The sequence below is a fragment of the Borostomias antarcticus genome, assembly GCF_949987555.1.
Source record: "Borostomias antarcticus genome assembly, chromosome: 5".
Taxonomy (NCBI): domain Eukaryota; kingdom Metazoa; phylum Chordata; class Actinopteri; order Stomiiformes; family Stomiidae; genus Borostomias; species Borostomias antarcticus.
The window spans coordinates 2,649,693-2,672,192 of NC_140238.1; the positions used below are offsets into that span (position 1 = coordinate 2,649,693).

Consider the following 22,500-nt stretch of genomic DNA (forward strand, 5'->3'; position numbering starts at 1 on the left):
CTCTCATTCTAACTCTCTCTCTCTCTGTAGTCTCTTCTCCTCTCTCTCATTCTACCTCTCTCTCTCTTTCTCTTTGTCTGTTCCTCCCTCTCTCGTCCTACCTCTCTCTCTGTCTGTTCCTCTTTTTTGTTCTACCTCTCTCTCTCTTTGTCTATTCCTCTCTCTCTCGTTCTACCTCTCTCTCTCTCTCTGGGGTTTCTTCCCAAAAGCCATCCTAACCCCGATTAATGAAGACATGAAACAGTTGTGCGTTGCTCTTATGGTCGTACTCATCCTGTAATCACTGGTCTGTTTGTGAGGAATGTTTGTGATCTGGGGAATGAAAGGGAAAGAGAGAGGGAGAGAGAGAGAGAGGGAGAGAGAGAGATGTAGAGAGAGAGAGAGAGAGAGAGAGAGAGATGTAGAGAGAGAGAGAGAGAGAGAGAGATGTAGAGAGAGAGAGAGAGATGTAGAGAGAGAGAGAGAGAGAGACAGAGAGGTAGAGAGAGATGTAGAGAGAGAGAGAGATGTAGAGAGAGAGAGAGAGAGAGAGAGAGAGAGAGAGATGTAGAGAGAGAGACAGAGAGGTAGAGAGAGATGTAGAGAGAGACGTAGAGGGAGACGTAGCGAGCGAATGAAACCCAGCCTTTGTCTCAGCCTCGTCCTATAGCGTAGCCCCATTGTTTTCCCCGAGCCCTCGCTCTCTGCTGACCCGGCCCCCGGCCCGCCAGCCTCTCTCAGCAGCAGATCTTCCCAGCAGAGACTCGGCCAGGACAGGCCTGGGCAGAAGAACCCTGTAGCTGGGCAGAGGCAGATAACACAGGGAGCAGCCAGAGAGAGCTACTGCTGACTGACTGGTTGACTGGCTGGCTGGCTGGCTGGCTGATTGGCTGGTTGACTGGCTGACTGACTGGCTGACTAACTGGCTGGCTGATTGTCTAGTTGACTGGCTGACTGGCTGACTGGCTGACTGGCTGGTTGACTGGCTGGCTGGTTGACTGGCTGACTGGCTGACTGGCTGACTGGCTGGTTGACTGGCTGGCTGGTTGACTGGCTGACTGGCTGACTGGCTGGCTGACTGGCTGGCTGACTGGCTGACTGGCTGACTGGTTGACTGGTTGACTGACTGGTTGACTGGTTGACTGACTGGTTGACTGGTTATCTGACTGGTTGACTGGTTGACTGGTTGACTGGCTGACTGACTTGTTGACTGGCTGGCTGACTGGTTGACTGGTTGACTGGCTGACTGACTGGCTGACTGACTGGCTGGTTGACTGACTGGTTGACTGATTGGTTGACTGACTGGCTGACTGGCTGGTTGACTGACTGGTTGACTGACTGGTTGACTGACTGGCTGACTGGCTGGTTGGCTGACTGACTGGTTGACTGGCTGGCTGACTGGTTGACTGGCTGGCTGACTGACTGGTTGACTGGCTGACTGACTGGTTGACTGACTGGCTGACTGGTTGACTGGCTGACTGGTTGACTGGCTGACTGGTTGACTGACTGACTGGCTGGTTGACTGACTGGCTGACTGACTGGCTGACTGGCTGACTGGCTGGTTGACTGACTGGCTGGTTGACTGACTGGCTGACTGGCTGACTGGCTGACTGGCTGGATGACTGACTGACTGACTGACTGACTGACTGACTGACTGACTGACTGACTGGTTGACTGGCTGGCTGACTGGTTGACTGGCTGGTTGACTGACTGGTTGACTGGCTGGCTGACTGACTGGCTGACTGACTGGTTGACTGGTTGACTGGTTGACTGGTTGACTGGCTGACTGGTTGACTGACTGGCTGACTGGTTGACTGGCTGACTGGTTGACTGGCTGACTGGTTGACTGACTGACTGGCTGGTTGACTGACTGGCTGACTGACTGGCTGACTGGCTGACTGGCTGGTTGACTGACTGGCTGGTTGACTGACTGGCTGACTGGCTGACTGGCTGACTGGCTGGATGACTGACTGGCTGGTTGACTGACTGACTGGTTGACGGTAGAGAGGTAGAGAGACTGGGGCTGCATGCAGAATCAGCTCCCTGCTGCAGGCTGCCACCAGCTGCTATTTTTAGCCCCTCAGCTCCCAGGGGGGGCCGGTGGGAGGGGGGGGGGGGCGGTGGGAGGGGGTGGGTGGGTAGCTGGTGGGGGGGGGGGGGTCTGTCTAGTCGCGGAGAGTTGAAAGTCAACGCGTACAGACACAATGGCGAGGGGCGGCCGCGTGTGCAAGCCCCTCTCTGCGAAGCGGTACGCCAGCGCAACCTGGCCGCACCTCGCCCCTCTCTTCCTGTTTGCGCGGCTGCCCGTGAGATCTCTCGCCTCACCAACCACTCACAGCCGGTAGAGAGAGAGAGAGAGAGGGGGGGAGATAGAGAGAGGGGGAGATATAGATAGAGAAAGGGGGGGGGAGTGAGAGTGAGAGAGATAGAGAGAGAGGGGGGGAAGTGAGAGTGAGAGAGAGAGAGTGAGAGAGAGAGAGAGATAGAGAGAGGGGGGGAGTGAGAGTGAGAGAGGGAGAGAGAGAGGGGGGGGAGTGAGAGTGAGAGAGAGAGAGAGGGAGAGAGAGGGGGAGATAGAGAGGGGGGGGGTGAGAGTGAGAGAGAGAGAGAGAGGGGGAGATAGAGAGGGGGGGGGGAGTGAGAGAGAGAGAGAGAGAGATAGAGACAGACAGACAGACAGACAGACATTTCAGTGCTCGTACTGAGGGAGAAGAGAGCCTGTGCAGCTCTGATAATAAGCTTGAGTTGATGCTTTGAAGTCGGGCCTCTTTTCAGACGCCACAAGCCTACTGGACGAGTAGGAGCCACTCGATCTGCGGTGGAGAGAGAGAGAGAGAGAGAGAAAGAGAGAGAGAGATAGATAGAGAGGGGGAGAGTGAGAGAGAGGGGGAGATAGAGAGGGGGGGGAGTGAGAGTGAGAGAGAGAGATAGAGAGGGGGGGGAGTGAGAGAGAGAGAGAGAGCCTACATGAAATAAAAAAAAGTCTCCAGAAGTGACTGACTCTCAGCCTTTGTTCTCTTTGCGGTCTCCTGCAAACAACCGCGTTTGTTTCGCCACTCGGCTCAGCACCGAGGGGAGCCGAGTCAATCGAGTGTTTACAGTAAAGGGGTAGTTCGCTCAAACGCCAGATTAATCTTATCTCACAGATACCCAGGATGTGGACTTCCGACAGTCAGCGGCACGCTCAGATTATGGTGTTTAGTTAGCGGCAGCTTAGCATTGCTGTGTCTAAACCAAGGGAGTGGCCGGCTCCCTGTTAGCATTAGCATGCTCTAAATACCAAGCCTATCAATAATAACTAGCATGTCTCTTTAACGCCGCGTTGCTCAACAGTGTTTGTGGAAAGACAAGGCTGCAGTGTGTCAATACCGACTTCCATTATTGAGGTGCCTGGAAATCTTAAAGTGGAACTGTTAAAAATGGCTTTTTTTTTGATGGTTTGTTTCTCTTGACCTTCGGAGTCGTCGACCATCCGAGTTCCACCCTGTCTTCTCTGGGATAATATTGAATAAATTATAATAACATAACAAGAACAATAATATTATAGCCTAACAATTATAACATAACAATAACAATAATGTTATTATAACATAACAACAACAATAATAACATAACAATAACAATAATATTATACTGAAGTGATGTTGGTTAACTGTGTTAATTATTCCATTGCGGTTTGTCTTCCAGATGGGGGTCTCATGTCCAAGGATTCTCTGCCCAACCAGAGCACCACACTGGAGGCCCTGCTACGAGGGGAAGGTCTGGACAAGAGGAACAACTCAAAGGATGAAGAAAGCCTTCTGGAGATCCAGGTGAGAACTGGAGATTGAGCTCTTCTCCAAAGCTTTAGAGGGAGAGGCACTGCTCCTCTGGTCTAGGGTTAGCGCTGAGCTTTAGGGATGGGATTTTCCAGATTAATCCGGAGTTCTAGGGATGGGATATTTCCAGATTAATCCGGAGTTCTAAAATGTGACCTACGTGAATCGTGCAGATCTGCTAAAAGAAGGCAAATATGTTCCTTATGAGGAAAGACAAGTTTTATACATTTTCGTCAACTGGAGTGTACAGTACATACCAGCATTTTGAAATGTGCGTTTTGAATCGGTTAATATAGCGCCACCTATGGACGAATCATGGTAGTTCTTTCTGGCGTAGTTCCCAATTGTCTCTAGTTGCAGCCTGCAAATTTAGAATATTTTTTGGTCAAGGACTTTGAGTTATCCTGGAAAAGCTTTGTTGACCAACCGACAGCAAGCTATAGAGCAGCTGGTTACAGCTGAAAATGTGTGTGTTGGGGTGGGGGGCATTTTGTTTGGATTATTCCTTGTATTGGAGAGGTTTATTGCTAATAAACTGTTATACAACGGTTAGTTCTGGTTCTTGATTCTGATTGGCTGGAAGCCGTGTTAAAATACTTTGTAACACACACCTGGGACCGCATATCATTGTCAGTATTAATGTGCCTCCCATTTGATCCAATGCATTGTAGGCCTATTATTGTGTTTTTTAATTTGTTGCTTGGCAACCTTTTTGTTGTTTGTTTTGTGTCCTAACTACACGCGACGCGAGCGAGCGTCGGCGACAAAATGCGTTCCATTGCTTTGTTTTCTATTGTTATGTCCTAACCTCAAGGTTTCCCTCCTTCCGCTATGCTAGAGCGATCGCCAAGCGGAATAAATATCATACATAACACAAATAAACACAAAACTCTTTTCCTAGATCAATCAAACTTGTATTAACTAAGATATTTGTTGGAGAAAATATTTTTTTGAGCTCTGTCTGCAAATGTATCCTTTAATGCTTCCTTGTTTTGGCCGAGTAGTCTACACTATTTGCCTCTGACACGCAAAGCCAACAAAAGCCAGGGCCGTCCGTCCATCACGCAATAACAATCAATCGCCTAGGATGGTTACTACATCTATTGGTGGAAAATAAACACACAGCAATATAAAATATGAACATTTATTCAAAACGAAGCATCATTCCCTCAATTCCGCCGAGCAAAATAGTTCCTCTAACACCGTGTCCTAACTGCTTGCGACGCGAGCAACAGAACGCAACATCGCACGCTTGCTGTCCTAACTGAAACCGTTCAATTTCCTGTTCTGTTACGTCATTTGTCTATATTCCCAACTCAAGACAGTTAAAGAACGAACGCCTGTCAACGCAAGCGACAGGAGGAAAATAGGCATCCGTCAATGTTGACGCATCAAACGCAAGCGTGTGAACGCCCCGTTAGTCGTTTTTAGCTGAGACCAGCAGCTCTGTAGCTCGCAATGTTGGTCGATCGATTGGTCGGTCGGTTTGTCCACAAAAATGTCCACAAAAATTTGGTCTGCAACATACCTTATCTACTGATTAAGACAAGTCCTGGTAGGTGATAAGTAGAGTCAGGTGTGCTACTTTTAGACGAGAGGGAAAACCTCTCAAAGACGCCATAAAACACCAGTTGAGAGCTGAGTTTGCTCCGTCGGTTGGTCGGTTAGTCGATCAGTCCACAAGAATGTAGTCTGGCTGCACGTGCGCAGACCATCTGGCTGCACGTGCACTATTGCGAACTTGCAACTGTTTTGTTTTTTTACTGGCAGCTTTACACAAGTGTTTTCATGGTCAATTTCAGCTCCAATCAAAGGATATAATAAGAAATTTACATATAATAAGTAATTTACATAGTTTCATGCACATTCACTTCTTAGGTGCAGAGCCTCACCGTGGAACAGAAATCAAAACATGAAAAAGAGGCTCGCAACTCTTTTAAAAAATTGTTCCCAATTTATTAAATGACGTTTCGATCAACAATATATAATAAAACTATATAATAAAAAATCCCTCATTCGAATGAAGAAAATCATGTATTATTATTATTCTTCCACCGTAGAGGGTCCTTGAGGCCGACGCAGCGGAAGACGCCTTCCACGATGACGACGACTACGAGGTGGACACTCCCAAAAGGAGACACAGAGGAAAAGGCAGAGTAAGTGACCAGCAACGGCTCGGTGCACACGAGCGCACCGCTAACGCCAATGTTTACTGTACCGAGTTCATTCCTCATTCACAGACGCACAAGTAGTGAATTATCGTCTGTGTATCTGCGCTGTGACCACCTCTTCTCACCCTTGGATCTCTCTCTGTGCTGGAGAATTTGTTTCAGGCATTACTTGGGTGAATTGTTTATTGTATAAAGATATATTATTCCTGCCAACTGACTAAGGGAACACAGCTCTGTCCTCTAGCAGATGTAAACGAGCATCTATCCAGCTTTTCCTGTCGGTTGCACACTCCCGTTGGAATTTGATTATCTTTCGTTGGCTGCTCTCTTTGCAAGTGAAATTTGATTCTGGTCTCATTGTGTAGAATGTAAATACAGAACACTATCCCTTTTCCTCCATATTATGTTAACCCTTTCCGGCAAATGAAATACAATCAAGAATTAATTATTGGTGCCTCGGATGTTTTTTTTTGTATGGTTGGTGTTTTGGTTCCACAAGTTCTTCAGCTTATTTTAATACAAGCCCTTTTTTTTATCAGTTTTGCATTGTATGATAAGGTCAATTTACAAACTGCAATGTTTGTGTGGAGTGCAGCGCCTTAAAGGTCTCCCATAGTGAAAAAGGAACAGTTCCACATGTGTAAGACCATGGTGACCATGGTGACGTGTTGTCTCCACAGGGTCGGGGGACTGGCCGCAGAAGGACCGAGGTGGACGACCAGGACAAGCCATACATCTGCGACAGTAAGTACACGTCACCCACACCCCCCCCCCCCCCCCCCCCCCACACCCCCCTCCCCGCAAACAAAGTCTCTCACTCTCTCATATTGAATCACAAGGTGCGTTACGCAACCGCCCAGTGACTATAGACGTTTGTCTCCTAGACAAAACCGTTCACCTCAAGTGAAAGACTACGGTATTCGAATGAAAAGCAACCCTAAAAAAAAAAAAGCACCTTCCGTAGCACATTGTGTTCGCTCAGATCCCCCTCGGAGCGTTAGAAAAGTTGGTCGTGTCTCCGGATGATTCTTAAGCAGAGGGGAGAGACGAGGCGGGAGACGAAGTGTTGTCACTGTCGTCTCAGGTAGTCCTGGCATGCGGCCTGCATGTTGAAACCCCCGGGGGAGGGAAGGGGGAGGGGGGGCTATGGGGGTACTGGGGGCTCTGTTGTTGTGGTGACTCGTTCTGAGTGACTCATACTCATGCTGTTTCCTTTGCTTTTTTTCTTTCTTTTTTCTGTTTCTTTTCTTTTGTTTTGCTCTGTTTTCTCTGTTTCAGACAGATACAAACAAAAGCATAACTCAAAATCCTCGGCCTCAGGTATCTGGACTTGTTGCCTTTCTTTGCTGGTAGCTTAGGAAGTTTGGAGTGGTTCGGACCTATTTCATTCCCCCTAGTGGCTTTGGTACAATAATATTCATGCTTCTCCATCACATGTTTTAATAGTGAATTTTGGTGTTTTAACACACATTTCTCTCTCACCACTCTGGCATATGGGGCTACGCTACTGTAACGTACTGGCTAACCAGGCCTTTGTATTAGTATTCCTTACTCTTTAGACCCTGAAACAGATAAGCCACCTCCATTGGATGCTATCAGTCTGTTGACTTAACTCCACTTCTTGGTATTCTCATGACATACTTTGTTTAGCCTCAACCGATGGTCCAGTATTTCTTCTATAGACCTGTAAATGGTACGTTACCACATTGTGGCGTTAGCACAATAACAGTCCCGACCCCAGGTCCCCTAGTGATGGGGTGGGTGTCTGAGGCGCTGTTGACACAGATATTAGTCTCTGAGTGCAGTGAAGGGACATTGGGCTGCAAGGGTCTTTTTTTGTTGTTGAAATGAACAGTTTATACATAATTCTGCCTAGAGATCCCACAGAGCTGGGCTCTCCCCCCTGTCTATGCGTGATTCATACCTGCCACGGAGCGTTCCACGCCGTTCTCGGGAGCGGGATCGACTGAGCGCGTGCCGCGTGTGCTTTGTGTGTTCCAGTCTGCGGGAAGCGCTACCGGAACCGCACGGGACTCAGCTACCACTACACCCACTCCCACCTGGACGAGAGCCGAGCGGGAGAGAGGGCCCCCGAGGCCTCCCAGGCCCCCTCCGCACAGCGCTCCGACCGACACAAACGTAAGAGACTTTTTGAGTTTGAGCTCTCGCCGCTGGTCGTTATAGTAATTAGTTCTAAACATGCAGGAAGAGTGGCACCAAAACTGCAGTTAAAAATAGACGATAAAGAAATTGAACAGATGACAGAAGTGAAATTACTGCGTGTTATGATTGACAATAGAATATCTTGTACAAATCATTTAGATGAAATGTTGAAGAGAATGGGCAAAGGGATGGCTGCTATTAGATTTTGTAGGAAATATGTGCCAGGCTCCCTGACTAAACAATTAGTACAAGCCTTAGTACTATCGCAGCTTGATTACTGCACAGTGATTCGGTCCAACACATCAGAAATGAATCTACACAGGCTACAGGTAGCTCAAAACAAAGCAGCTGGTATAGTGCTCAACTGCTCCTACAGAACAAGAGTAAGTAATATGCATAATATGTTGAACTTGTTATTTGTCAAAAGTAGGTTGCACTGATCTCTAGTAAACTCCATTAGAAATATTATTATGACAAAAGGTCCTGTGACTCTGTATATTAACTTAATGTTTTCTTGTGAGGAACACTACTACTCTACCCATCAGTCATCTGAGATGAGGTTTCTGCTGCCTGGTTGTAGAACAGGGGCAGAACGGAGAACCCTGCATTATAGAGCTATGGGAGCTTGGAATTCCTTGCCAAGGTTTTTGGTTCTTGAAACTAGTGTTGTGGTCTTTGAAGTCGCACAGAAACGGACGTTTGAGATTATCTAACTTCCGTAGTTTGACGTATTTCCGACGCAAACAAGCTATGAGGGTGGGACATGCATTTAGAGAGTTTGATTGGAACATTGACAAGTGGACGGGTTTTAAGAACTTTAGACAGATTCGATAGAAGGATAGCGTTGATAGACGGGTGGATGTTGTGTGATTATTGGCCTAAAATCGAAGGTACCTGCACATTGCATGTGACCTACCGTTTTCCAGGAAGTAAGAAATTATATACTTTGATATAAGATTACAAAAAAAGTAGAATTTGGTAATTTTTTTGGCATACAGCGTTGAATAGGTGAACAGTACGACCAATTATGTGAACCAAAATGGGACAGGATGCTTTTTTCATTTCAGTGCGACTTTAAAAAGAAATTGAAACTATATCGGTTTACACAAGGTGTTACATGACGTTTCTGTTTTTCTTTTAATTAGTCGTGGCTTTACCTTTGTTCTCTCATTTTGTAACTTTGTTAAAGCGCTGATGTGAGCTGTATGAGCTGAGGGAGCTCTAGGGGAGGGACAGGTGGACTTCTCAGCCCTGTTGACTCTGGCGCTCTCTGTCGCTGTGGCAGGGCATGTTCAGAGCATGGCTGCCACAGTCACTGACTCATCTTCCATCTGGCCCTCGTTGTGTGGGCTGGGAGTGGCGGATCTCTGGCTCCCGTTGGTGGGGATGGACAGCCTGTCCTTGCCCCCTTGGACTGTCCTCTGACACAGAACTTGATAATGGACAACTTAAGTGAAGCATTGATCTGCTATCCCTTTTTGTTTTGTCTTTGTATTATTGTATGTGTGTGAATGTATTTCTGTTTATTTGAATAATCAAATGGTAAGCAATTTGTGGTTTGACCTCAGGCAGAACAGCGCCCGTCTTTGTGCGGGGTAGCTGATTGATAATAAATAATAAACAATCAATAAATAAATCAAATCAAACCTCTTGTGGTCAACGTGCAGCATATCTGAGAGGCATTTCAAACGATGACCGCCGTTTTCATGTGTAGTTCAGGGCTCGGGTTTAGCACGGTATCCGTTTAATGTGACGGTGTCGGTCCCCCCCCCCCCCACCCCCACCTCTCCCCCCGCAGGTCAGAAGGGTCCGGGCGGCGCCGCCATCCCCAATAACAGCTACTGTAACTGTCGCGGTTCCAGCAGGAAAGCGGGCCGAACCGGTGAGCGAGGCCCGTGCGCGACATGCCGGCGCCCCGGTGAGTACACCCTGCTAGCTAGCTAGCTAGCATCCCAGACCGTGTCCCTGCACCCCTCAGCCTGGTCCCCCGCCCCTCAGCCTGGTCCCCTCAGCCTGGTCCCCTCAGCCTGGTCCCCCCACCCCTCAGCCTGGTCCCCCCACCCCCCCCACCCCTCAGCCTGGTCCCCCCACCCCTCAGCCTGGTCCCCCCACCCCTCAGCCTGGTCCCCCCACCCCCCCCACCCCTCAGCCTGGTCCCCCCACCCCTCAGCCTGGTCCCCCCACCCCTCAGCCTGGTCCCCCCACCCCTCAGCCTGGTCCCCCCACCCCTCAGCCTGGTCCCCCCACCCCTCAGCCTGGTCCCCTCAGCCTGGTCCCCTGACACCCCTCAGCCTGGTCCCCCCACACCTCAGCCTGGTCCCCCCACCCCTCAGCCTGGTCCCCCCACCCCTCAGCCTGGTCCCCTGACACCCCTCAGCCTGGTCCCCCCACACCTCAGCCTGGTCCCCCCACCCCTCAGCCCGGTCCCTGCACACCTCAGCCTGCTGCTTCCAAACCACAACACCACTCTAGATATCAGTGTTCTCCAACGCAAAACGATGTCTCAGCAGCGCACGGGAGGCCCTACATGGTGACAGGGGGCACAGCAGGCGTTCCCGGACCTGGGGGGGATCTTGGCTGTCTGTGCCCGTCCGGTCCTATCCCGTCTGTGGCGCCATGCTAACATGTCCTTCCTGTGTGCCAGCGGGAGTCCCGGAGAAGGAGGAGCGGCCGTTCGTGGGGGCGGAGGAGCTGTTCGGGACCACCTCGGAGAGCGACACCTCCACGTTCCACGGCTTCGAGGAGGACGAGCTGGAGGAGCCTTCATCAAACGGCAACGGCCTGTCCAACAGACACAGATAGAGGAGAACTTTCTAGATTCATGGACTATTTTTAATATGGAATAACCTCTGGCAAAAGTCTGCTGCTTCTTTTTCAATTTGTTTTTCTTTTTTTTGTGAAAAGCACAAAAGATCATGATTTCAGGACTGAACTGCAAGTGTTATTTTATCTACTGAACATTGTTGAATAATTTATGAACATGTTTTTATATATTAACTTTAAAGGCAACGAGCGACTGACAGTGTTTCTTGACAGGTGACTTGCGCTCCATGTGAAACAGAAGAAATTGTTTTATTTCAACAACAAAAAAATCCACTGGAGCAGAGAGTCAAAAAATGCTATCGCTATGAACAAACAAACTAAAAAAAAAAACACTGGAATATGTGGATATGTTTTTCTTGCTCATTTTTGGATGATTTGCCAATCAACCAATAATTTATCTAAAATTCTGACTGAAATGTTAAACTTGAGTTTGGAAGAGGAATGAATGTCAACACCAACCCATCCCTCAGCTTGTTGACGTCACTGGACCCAGCGATGGGTGGAGAGGGAGGAGATCGGCCTCTGGATTAAAACAATGTGAAATGAAGGATGGAAAATTGAAGAAAGGAAGCAAGGCATGAAAGAGAAGATGGAGAGATCGTTGTGTGGATGGAGAGGAGGAGGAGCCCTATCAAGTTATCCCAGAGGTGCAGCGTTGGTTAGCTGAAAGGTGAGCATTTCTTGATGCGTATGTTTGTGGCAACGTACAGTCCAACAGGTACATTCAGTGTGGTCGACTGAGGGGTGAGCAGCTAGAGTAACGCAGTGCACTGTAAAAACATATTGAAAACTCGAATTGGTGCTCAAGAGAGCACAGACCTCCGCCCCTGAATGCATTTCATGACCCTGTGCACACCAAAATTGAATGGGTTCTAAATTGGCCCATGCTACACCCCTCCACCGAGTTTCATGAAAAGCGGTCTGCTAGTTTTTGAGTGATCCTAGCCCAAAATCAAATGGAGGTGAATGGAGGTGAATGGGCCATCCGGGCCGTGTTCAGGGGGCTTGTGATTCACAGGGGTCGGAGGTAAATGACTGGAGGTGAATGGGGGGCTGTATTTTGGCCGGCTCTGTGGTGTCCCCCTCAGGTCACAGCCAGCAGGGGCTAACGTGACTTAATTGTGTTGCACTAGCATTAGCCACCAGTGGAAATTGGAATGACTCAAAACTAGTTCCAGCATGGAATTAACTGAAAATGATCTCCATCAGTCAAAAACATAATAGGTAAGTCGAAAAATTAGGCCCTACTTCAAAAATTCCAGAATATCCCTTTAAGGTATACTTTCTTAAGGGCGGTCTGAACCCATCATAAGGTGTCCTTCTGCGATGCGCTCCGTTCATCCCGTTATAGTTTTAGCCTGATTAGAACAAAATTATACTTTTAAAAAGGTAAGTTGCAATATACTGTAGTGCATATATATCTACCCTACCTGCACAAATTACATAATTAGTGCACAATAAAGATTATTAAATGTCCTCTCAGATAGTGCCTGCCATCCTCTCCAAATACAGGCGCTCTGAAAAGTTGGCCTATCTCCTCAGGATGACCTACCACCCATTATATTGTACTTAATTAATAGCACATCCTGCCAGGTAGAAAATGTGAAAATATAAAATATAATTTGGATGACACATCACTAGAGTTATGAGAACGAGCCCAGCAGTTTCCCTTGGTGGTTATTTCTGCAATATAATTCTCACAGCTATTGCACTATTTCTGACTGTCCAGCAATTTCACGGTCTGTTGCAGAGTCCTAATAAAGTTTGTGCTCATAAAATCTCACTCACAGTTCTTTCCTTTAGGCCTATTTCCCTGTCCCTTTGTAAAAAGTTTAATTCTACTTTACAACAGACTCTGGAAATAGACTTCCTTTGCCAGAAGCAAAAACATGTGTGCTTGTCAGTTGTTTATTCGCTTACGTAGAATATTATTGGATAATATTAGATATTCGATATCGGTGAAAGCCCCTGATTTGGGGGATTTTATGGTAGGCCACTGCCATGAGTCATAGTAGGCTATATGCCGATATGTTCTGACACAACAAACACTGGAACTAGCCAATCTAATTTGTGGACGTAGACATCTGTCTGTTTTACATTACGTTATTACGGGGAAAAATTAAATTAGGAAATCATTTGATGGGGAAAAATTGAATTAGGAAATGATTTGAGGGTGCGGCCTCTGTGACACACATGTGCAGGCTATTTCCGTCTAATACAAAAGTTTCAGTCCTTTAATAACTGGCCTTTTTGTTTTCTTAATTGTTTGCTTCATTTATTTAAAACAAATAACAAACAAGTCTCATTTCAGTTTTCTGTAAAACCAGTCAGGTCAAAAGCGTGGTGCGGGTATGGACTGTCCTGGGAGTAACAGGGTCACGGCTTTGCCGTGGTGCGGTTCTGACCCGAAACCATCTCCAGCACCCTCACACAGGGACCTGGCTTCATTCTAATGTTTGTTTTCATTTGGTGTAATCCTAGTCCAAAAAATGACTGGAGGTGAATGGGTGGCTTTATTTACCCGGCTCTGCCCCCCCCCCCTTCCTTGGGTCACAGCCAGCGGAGGGCAGTGTGGTGCATTCTGGGCTCCCCCCCCGCACACCCCAGTCCAAACCCCATGTCTCTATCACCCCACACAGGGAGCTGGCTTCGTTCTAAGTTTTGTTTTCATTCGTGGATCTGGCCCGTAATTCGGATCTGTTCCAACATTTAATGGGTTAAGGTGACCCCTTCACTGAGTTTCATTAAAATCGGTTTGATAGTTTTTGCGTAGTCAAAGTCCGAAAAATGAATGGAAGTGAATGGGCAGTCCGGCTGTGTTTGAGCGGCCCATGGACCCGACCCGTGATTCGGATCCGTTCCAAAATTTTGTTTAGTTTCGTGAAAATCGGTCCAATAGTTTTTGCATAATCCTACTAACAAATGCACACACACACGCACGCCACCAAAAACATAAGGACTCACCCTGCGCTATCGTACTACTGCCAATCCTTTCTGTTGAAAATACTCTTCATACAATACATTTTGACTGATTGATATATTTTATTAGTGTCATGCTTCAAAAAAGCCCAGCCCATATGGGCTTATAAGACACTATTCAAAAGACACATAACAACCAACATACGCAACAGAAGAGAACAGAAGCAAGAGAAAGACAAACAAAAACAGGTACAGCTCTACGTTCCTCCAAAGACGACGTGAATAACATATGTGCACACACACACACACACACACACACACACACACACACACAAACAGGCCTTTGTATCATGTACAGTACATTGCCTGTGTATCATAGCATAAGTGGCCATTGTTCCAAAGTAAGACCAGGTAAATCAATTACTGTTTGAACGCAGTCAGGTGATCAAACCAACAGCATATTTTGGGTCTAAGAAATCACAATAATCCTTGCTTTGTCTTTCCTATTGACAAAATACTCACCGAACAGAAAATACTCTTGTGCTCGGGGGATATCATTTAAACCCCAGCGACAAACCACAAGGTGTTGTGATTTCAGCGGTGCAAGCTTTTCCTGAATGAACATAGAGGATAATTGTTGTTCAGACATGTTTATCTCCCTGGTCGTCGACAGAGTTCCAACCGATGTTTTTAAAAACAAGTGGATTGTGGAGGTTTGAGCTGCTTGCTCGTTGTCTGCAGGAGCACAGAACCAGAAGACCCAGAGGGCCCTGGACCCGCGGAACCTGGGCGGCCTGCCAGCACGCGGACTACCCATCCATCCACCAGAGCCACATACCACCCCAACCCCCCCCCCCCCCCCGCCACCCCACCCCCCGGTTCAGACCCCCACTGTTTTACAAGCAATTGTTCCCCCACGGAATCCATATCGACCATCGCAGACGGAACATTTGAAATGGGAGTAGATGTGCATTCATTTCATCTGTCCTGCCCTGTGCCGCAGCTAGGCAGTATCAGTGCCGGCCAGGGATGGGTGTGTGTGTGTGTGTGTGTGTGTGTGTGTGTGTGTGTGTGTGTGTGTGTGTGTGTGTGTGTGAGTGTGTGTGTGAATCCCCACGGGTGTGTTTGGACCCCGTGGCCCCACGCCCTCTTCCTCCTCCTCCTCCTCCTCTCTGCTCTTCCCATCATGCCCACAGTGACCCGACATGACATCCCGATGTCATCGTCTTCATCACTGTGCCCCCTCCCCCCGCCACCCACACTGGGAAGCAGCTCTGACAGCCATGACCTTGGACCTGACCCCTGAACCTTGACCTCTGCTCCCTGCCATAGAGATGGTGCTGAACTCCACTAACACAACAAAACCTCTGGACTGCAACTGGCTTTCTCCTCTCAATCATTCACTCACTCACTCACTCACTCTTTCTTTCTCTCTCTCTGCTCTCACTCTCTCTCTCGTGATATTTCCTGACTAGTTCATTCATTTTTGCTCCCTTTAATTTCTTCTATTGTAAAGTTTCTCTGCTTCTGTGTTAGGAACAGGCTGTTTGATAGATGCCGGAGGTTGTGAATATTAGTTTGGTCAGTGGTCTCCCCCCCTGCTGATGAAGGTGACGTCCTCAGTTTGGGCTGACCCCATCAGGTCCACCATACCGACTCCCACAACTACTCAGGCTTCTCACACTCCTCCGTTCGACCGTCCTCTACACCTCAGCGCAGGACCAAACCACTCAGTCCGGCTCCGTGATTGGATGATTTTAAACAGGACGACGTGAATATCCAATCAGAGGAGGGTATATTGGGTTCCATCGATAGAGTGCCGGATGTCATTTGCTCCCAGCTTTAAGAAAGCATTGCAATAACGACGACTTCCAATGGCTCTCGGTGTCCCCATCCAGTGTAATGGAAATAACACCAGTCCTCTCCTTCTTCATATGACTTAATTTCTATTTCAAATAGACTGTGACTTAAATACTTTTGAGTTCTCTTAGAGACATCTATGATCACTGCATCCTGACCAGTTCTAGACTACTGAATTGGAACTACACACATGGCATGTCACACCGTACACATATGCAGAGAGACAGAATCCCAGCCCAGAAGAAGCTGTCAAATCCGGTAGTGTGTGACTGGCGGGTCGCCTACTCTAAGAAGTGTAAAAGGTGCTTGAAGTACTGTATCAAAAGGTGTCAACAAAGTGTCTGATCATGAGTATGTTTCAAAGGAGGGCACTGAGGAAGAAGGGCTGAATTAGTATGTTTGCTTAGTGTTCTTCAAACATTTCAAGAATGAATGGGACATCATGCCAATGTCCTAAAAAGAAGTAACTGCCACTAAACAAGACTGCCATGTTCCATGACATGAATATTGAGGCTCAAAAACCCACAGTTTAAATAAAACATGTTTATTTAGAAAGGGTTAAAGCAAAGTGTTTGATGTTTGATATGAACATGTTCTAAACTTGTAAAATGCAGTCATCAAACTTACTTAGTCATCCATTCTGAGGGTCATGACCCGTCCGTGGATTCTCATGTCTGGTGTAGTAGGCTACTGTGTATCCTCACTAGTCCCTTTTACATTGTGATTGCCTCTTCAGGCATGTGGTGGACCTGAATGGCAAGATTACAATTAAACCAGGAGAGGGATAGCAAGATTGAGAGAAAAACATTCACTCACTCTCCATCCCCTCAGGGACCTTTATTTCATTGACTTTTTATCCGTTTCAAGAAATAATGACTTTTGTGGGTAGTGGGCAACGGTCTTGTCTTTGTATCAACAGTCGAGTTTCAATGGTTCAAAAAACTAAAGCAACTTGACCGACTGAAATCATGAATGCTTTTTAAACCATCGAGTCAACCACGACACTACGATAAGAGTAGGCCCTACACGAATCCTTGTGACCTCGTGACCTCTTCGTTGTTTACCTAGAACGAACGGGTCTGGCATCGTGCATTTCCATTCAACACAACGCTCTTCATGGATGTCGGTCATGTCTGCATAGTAACAAGTGTCACCAATTATGTAATAGTACATCCAATTATGTAATAGTACATAGCCTGTTTACCTCGTGGACGAGTCAAAGACACAGCAATAGTGTGACACAGCGGAGCCAAGAAGAGGTGAAATGAACACGACCGCTCGTTTCATCCTCAGATGTAAATAAGCCGAAATGGAGAGAATGAAGTCCTTTGTTTGTTAAACTATTTTTTATTGTTCTGAAAGAAAATAAAGAAGGAGACTCTTTGCCCTGCCCGGATGCCTGGGCGTGTCTGTTCTTGCATCGTGTTTCTTTACTGTCATCATTCCAACTGGAGATAATAATGTGGATTTAGGGGTGAATTATAGATGGGTTATGTTTATTGTCCAATGATTAAATCTATCATCCATCTATCTATCTACGTAAACCTTATTTACTCAAAACTCCATGTATCATCTATCTATCTTTGTAAACCTTATTTACTCAAAACTCCATGTATAGTTGATTGGAACATTGTACAAAGGGATACTGTACCAGACCAAACGGGTCAAACATGAGGCGGACACAGCAGACAGAGGTCCAGATGGTTTATTATTTGGTGCCCATCTGAAGAGAAGAAGAGATCCTGTGCACGGGTCTTTTTGAGTGCTATAGTCATCCAGCTGATTGAGAAACTAGAAGGCCCTGATATGTTACATGCATAGTAATGTGCCCATACCATAAAATGTGCTTCTTAGATAATGGAAATCTATAGAGCCAATTTATATTTATATATATATATGTATATATATATACAATGCACTCTGTACATAGTGGCATTGTGTTTGTGCAGACAATATTCTTTCAACATTGACTCGGTACATGAAGCAATCTCTCTACCTTATAATCAATAGGTTACCAGTTTATGATAATCATTTAAATACCAACCTATACAGTGCATTGCAACAACTCTAGTAAAAAGAATACTCTTAAAATCGTTAAATTAGTTCTCTCATTCGATGGTGTATCCTCAGTTGCCACAGGAATCGTGTCTGGCAGTTGCTCCCATCGCCACATGAGGGAGCTGTGGGACTGACAGGCTTGTGAGTCCCAGGCTTCTGACAGTGAAGAAGAAGCAGTCCGTTGGCCCTCCGGTAAACAGTTTATATCTTCACACAGTTGCACACGTGAGAAAATGATATGGGATAGTAGGCATGAAACATAAAAAAGGCTGTGAAGAAGGCTTTGTATCCCTGTCCCTTTGATAGGGAATGTCAGGATTTGACATCATCTAAAGAAATGGTACACAGTCCTGTGATGGCCTTGGTCCACAGGGGTCGTGCATGTCATTTGCTGTCCACTAGATGGCACTGTGGTAACATTACAAAGTAGTCATCCAGCAGTCAAATGAATTTCACTCACTTAAGGTGGCAGTGTGACATGGTTAGATTATTTGACATTTAGGATGTCGGCCGATCAGCTTGACTAGATGCTGACACGGTGCTGTGAATGATAATTGAAATTAACCTGAAATAGCTTTTGAGTCAAGACACGGGATTGATATAGCCATGTGTGTGTGTCGGGGGACTAGGTCTTAAAGCTTCACAGGCACACAAACTGATTTCATAACTATTGAAAATGACAAATGTAAGAATAGGGGACATGTATGCTTCTCATGAGCATTTTGTGTTGAAACTGACAGGTAAAATCAATAGTATATAGTCGGTATTTGTAGTTGAATTGCTCATTTTGATGATATCATAGATTTCTGTAACTATAAAAAATACCACTAACATGTATTCTCAACAAAATTAATTTGGACGAAACTCACAACGATCCATTGTTTTTGCTACATTAAGCCCTTGTGCATGATGTTGGAATGTTATGAAGCATGAATAACATATCTATCAGTCTGCAATTATTACAATTCATGGGAAAACTATGAATATATATCCCCAATCGCTGTCAAAAGATTAATATTTGTGTTTACATCCGTAAAATGACATATATTGTGTGTTTTTATCTTTTCCAGGAAAAGAATATGACATTGACCTTAATGATGTATAAAAAGATAACCAAACCAAGGGTGTATTTCCTGTTCTGCTTATTGCTGGCTGCCGTGGTGACAGAGGCTGTGTAGATCTTGTGATGTCCAGTTGTGACTTCCTACGTTAGTGTGTGTGTGTGTGTGTGCTTGGACTGTTAGTGTATGCTTGCATGCCATGTGGTGAGTGGGCCGGGGTCTCTCTCTGGGCCAGGGCCCGTTCCCGTGGGGTTCAGCGAGCTGTCCCGACCCCCGACCCCCAGCCCTGCTCTCCCAGTCTGGCGGTGACCTCCAGAGCAGTCAGGCCGTGGCTCTCCACAGCAGCCCACCCCACCCCAGCAGCACCCCCTCCGGCCCCCGGCCCGGCCCCCGCCCCGGCCTCGACACAGGCCCTGTCCCTTGTCCTCTCCGTGGGGGGCGGTGTCCCCGGTCCAGGCTGTGTCAGGACGACTGCATCAGACCTGTCAGACGCTTGCCAGTCAGTGACTTCCCCTGGAAAATCCCAAAGCACAACTTCACTGGACAGAGTAAAACGCTGTTATCATCTCCAGTCCGATCTACAGTGAATGTGACGGATCGGCAGGTGTAGTCATGTGTAGTCAGGCGTAGTCATGTGTAGTCAAGTTAAAGTCCCAATGATTGTCACACACCTGACCTGAGAGGTGGTGAAATTACTTCTCTGCGTTTGACCCATCCCCTGGGGGAGCGGTGAGCAGCAGCGGCGCCGCGCTCGGGAATCATTTGGTGATCTAACCCCCCAATTCCAACCCTTGATGCTGAGTGCCAAGCAGGGAGGCAATGGGTACCATTTTTAAATAGTCTTTGGTATGACTCGGCCGGGGATCGAACTCACGACCTCCCAGTTTCAGGGCGGACACTCTAACCACAAGGCCACTGAGCTGAGTGAGTCAGGTGTAGGCAGGTGTAGTCAGGTGTAGTCATGTGTAGTCAGGTGTAGTCATGTGTAGTCAGGTGTAATCAGGTGTAGTCAGGTGTAATCAGGTGTAGTCAGGTGTAGTCAGGTGTAATCAGGTGTAATCAGGTGTAGTCAGGTGTAATCAAGTGTAATCAGGTGTAGTCAGGTGTAGTCAGGGGTAGTCAGGGGTAGATAGGTGTAGTCAGGTGTAGTCATGTGTAGTCAGGTGTAGTCATGTGTAGTCAGGTGTAGTCAGGTGTAATCAGGTGTAATCAGGTGTAGTCAGGTGTAGTCAGGTGTAGTCAGGTGTAGTCAGGTGTAGTCAGGTGTAGGTAGGGGTAGTCAGGTGTAGTCATGTGTAGGCAGGTGTAGTCAGGTGTAGTCAGGTGTAGTCAGGTGTATTCAGGTGTAGTCAGGTGTAGTCAGGTGTAGTCAGGTGTAGTCATGTGTAGGCAGGTGTAGTCAGGTGTAGTCAGGTGTAGGAAGGTGTAGGAAGGTGTAGTCAGGTGTAGTCAGGTGTATTCAGGTGTAGTCAGGTGTAGGCAGGTGTAGGCAGGTGTAGTCAGGCAGGTGTAGTCAGGTGTAGGCAGGTGTATTCAGGTGTAGTCAGGTGTAGGTAGGGGTAGTCAGGTGTAGTTAGGTGTAGGCAGGTGTATTCAGGTGTAGTCATGTGTAGTCAGGGGTAGTCATGTGTAGTCAGGGGTAGTCAGGTGTAGTCAGGTGTAGTCAGGTGTAGGCAGGTGTAGGCAGGTGTATTCAGGTGTAGTCAGGTGTATTCAGGTGTAGTCAGGTGTAGGTAGGTGTAGTCAGGTGTAGTCAGGTGTTGTCACCTCATCAGAGCACACGGGTGACGTCGGGGGGGCGAGTGACTTACCGCGGGTCCATGTGACTTACCACGCTGCGGGTGAACTTCTCCAGGGACGTGCGCCGACCCTGCTCGCTCTCTGGCTGTTGTTGCTTGATTCAGGCAGGGTCAGGGGTCAGGGTCAGGGCGACAAGACGGTGAGGGAAGGGGTAAGGTCATATTAGACACATAAGCTAAAAGCGAAGGTTACGTTTTTTTTTAGGGTAGCTGTATGCAGTGGCTGTGTTACAGTGGCCAGACCAGCAGGGGGCAGTAGTGGCTGAGCAAAGCAGGGCGTAGAGGCGGTACTGAAGTGTGCTGCCCAGTGCCCACCCAAAAATTATGCTGTGAGTGCTAATTGTCATACGCCTCATTCCCACAGCTGGGTTTTGTTGCTTGATCAGCCAAATAATCTGGGCAAGATTGCAGTATGTTATCTTAGAAAGCACGTATACTGGTGTTGTTGTCGTTGTTGTTGTGGTTGTTTTCCTGTGGTGGATGTGGGAACAGAGGTTAGTCAAGGCAGGGGAGCTCACCTTCTTCCTGGCGAGCAGGAGGTCCTGGTAGATGCTCGATCGCAGGAAGCGTGCATAGCTGTCACTTTTCATCAACTTGAAGATGTGCTCCTGGAACAGAGGACAGAGAGTTGGTGTGTGTGTGTGTGTGTGTGTGTCTGTGTGTGTGTGTGTCAGCCAAGTGGGAGAGGAAGCGACAGAGAGAGAAAGAGAAAGAGGGAGTTATGCAACACTTGGCACTGGAGAGTTTGTTTTAAACCGAGCGTGCTAACGCGGGGGGCGGAGCCTCCTGAGACGAGCCCGGGCGAATGGCGAGCTGTCAGCACTAATGCCCTCCGAGGCCGCAGCCCTCAAACAAAACCAGCGCTCTTTAAACCTGAGGAATCCGGGGTGAATACATCGCTCTATTCAGAGGAATTACTCACCCCATTAGGTCCTGGCGAACACACTCTCCACCGCGGTGCGCCTCTCACTTTCTATTCATCCACACCACTCTCTGCCTCCGGTGTGTGTGTGTGTGTGTGTGTGTGTGTGTGTGGGGGAGGGGGGTATGTGTGGGCGGAGATTACAATGTGTTTTTGTGTGAATGACTGAATGTATGTTGACGTGATGCTCTGTGTGTGTGTGTGTGTGTGCGTGTGTGTGTGTGTGTGTGTGTGAGACTGTGCACGCTCACCTGAGCGTCCTCAAAGCTGTAGCGCCCGGGGTCTTTGAGGTTCTGGCTGGTGCGCTCGTAGCTGTGGGAGTCCAGGTTGATGGCGCTGGGGGCTCCCTCGGACAGGAACTCCTGCCAGATCTCCTGCGCCCGCGCCGCCACGTCCTGCAGGGGCATCCGCTTCAGGCCCTGGACGGCCAGCCAGAACCTGGCCAGGGGGCACAGAGGACTGAGATTGGGCCCCATAGAGGAACACCGAGATTGGACCCCACAGAGGACCAGCGAGATTGGGCCTGCCACGTATCTAACAAGCATGTTGTTTCACTGAATTGAACTGAGAGAGGCCTGTGTGCCTAAAACAGTTATGGTAGAGTTGCTTATCGTTAGCCTCATAGCATAATTGCCTAAGTCCTATTTTGGCCAAATTGATATTTCGGCCTAACTCTACTCTCCTAACACTGCTGCTTCACCCTGCATTATTGGCCATGTCCTCAGCCTATCAGAATGCTTGTTATATTCCAAAATCACTATCCGCCTAAGTCATCGACTTGACTTAGGCATTTGACACTACGTACAAAATACAAGATAAAATATTACTTATGGATGGAAATAAGCCCTGTGCTAAATCCGGCACTTTTATGCTTTTAATCATGTACTCATGCTTGAGGTGTCTTATCAATGTGCACTGTCCCGTCCA

The 22,500-nt window shown here is 47.5% G+C and overlaps 2 protein-coding genes across 6 annotated transcripts in view; one reads left to right on the forward strand and one right to left on the reverse strand.

The window, feature by feature from the left end:
- The window catches only part of LOC311308723 (zinc finger protein DPF3-like), a gene marked incomplete at its 5' end in the record, with an annotated part of 22,513 nt that extends 7,712 nt beyond the window's left edge, over window positions 1–14,801 (forward strand). The window contains 7 exons of one of the 2 annotated variants that reach the window (XR_014630438.1): window positions 3,667–3,791; window positions 5,858–5,953; window positions 6,649–6,712; window positions 7,970–8,107; window positions 9,930–10,049; window positions 10,776–11,624; window positions 14,615–14,801. Coding sequence is in view for 1 of the 2 variants with exons in the window: in XM_084437740.1 (XP_084293866.1) it covers window positions 3,667–3,791; window positions 5,858–5,953; window positions 6,649–6,712; window positions 7,970–8,107; window positions 9,930–10,049; window positions 10,776–10,933 (701 nt within the window). Of the gene's footprint in view, window positions 1–3,666; window positions 3,792–5,857; window positions 5,954–6,648; window positions 6,713–7,969; window positions 8,108–9,929; window positions 10,050–10,775; window positions 12,828–14,614 lie in introns of those variants that run through there. The other variant, XM_084437740.1, reaches the window with a different exon arrangement.
- Window positions 14,802–19,314: 4,513 nt separating this feature from the next.
- The window catches only part of LOC311308920 (regulator of G-protein signaling 6-like), a gene marked incomplete at both ends in the record, with an annotated part of 34,057 nt that continues 30,871 nt past the window's right edge, over window positions 19,315–22,500 (reverse strand). For 2 of the 4 annotated variants that reach the window (XM_084438008.1, XM_084438007.1), the window contains 3 exons: window positions 19,315–19,365; window positions 21,170–21,259; window positions 21,825–22,011. In XM_084438008.1, the coding sequence (XP_084294134.1) occupies window positions 19,315–19,365; window positions 21,170–21,259; window positions 21,825–22,011 (328 nt within the window). Of the gene's footprint in view, window positions 19,366–20,683; window positions 20,747–21,169; window positions 21,260–21,824; window positions 22,012–22,500 lie in introns of all 4 variants that reach the window. The other 2 variants (XM_084438006.1, XM_084438005.1) reach the window with 2 other exon arrangements.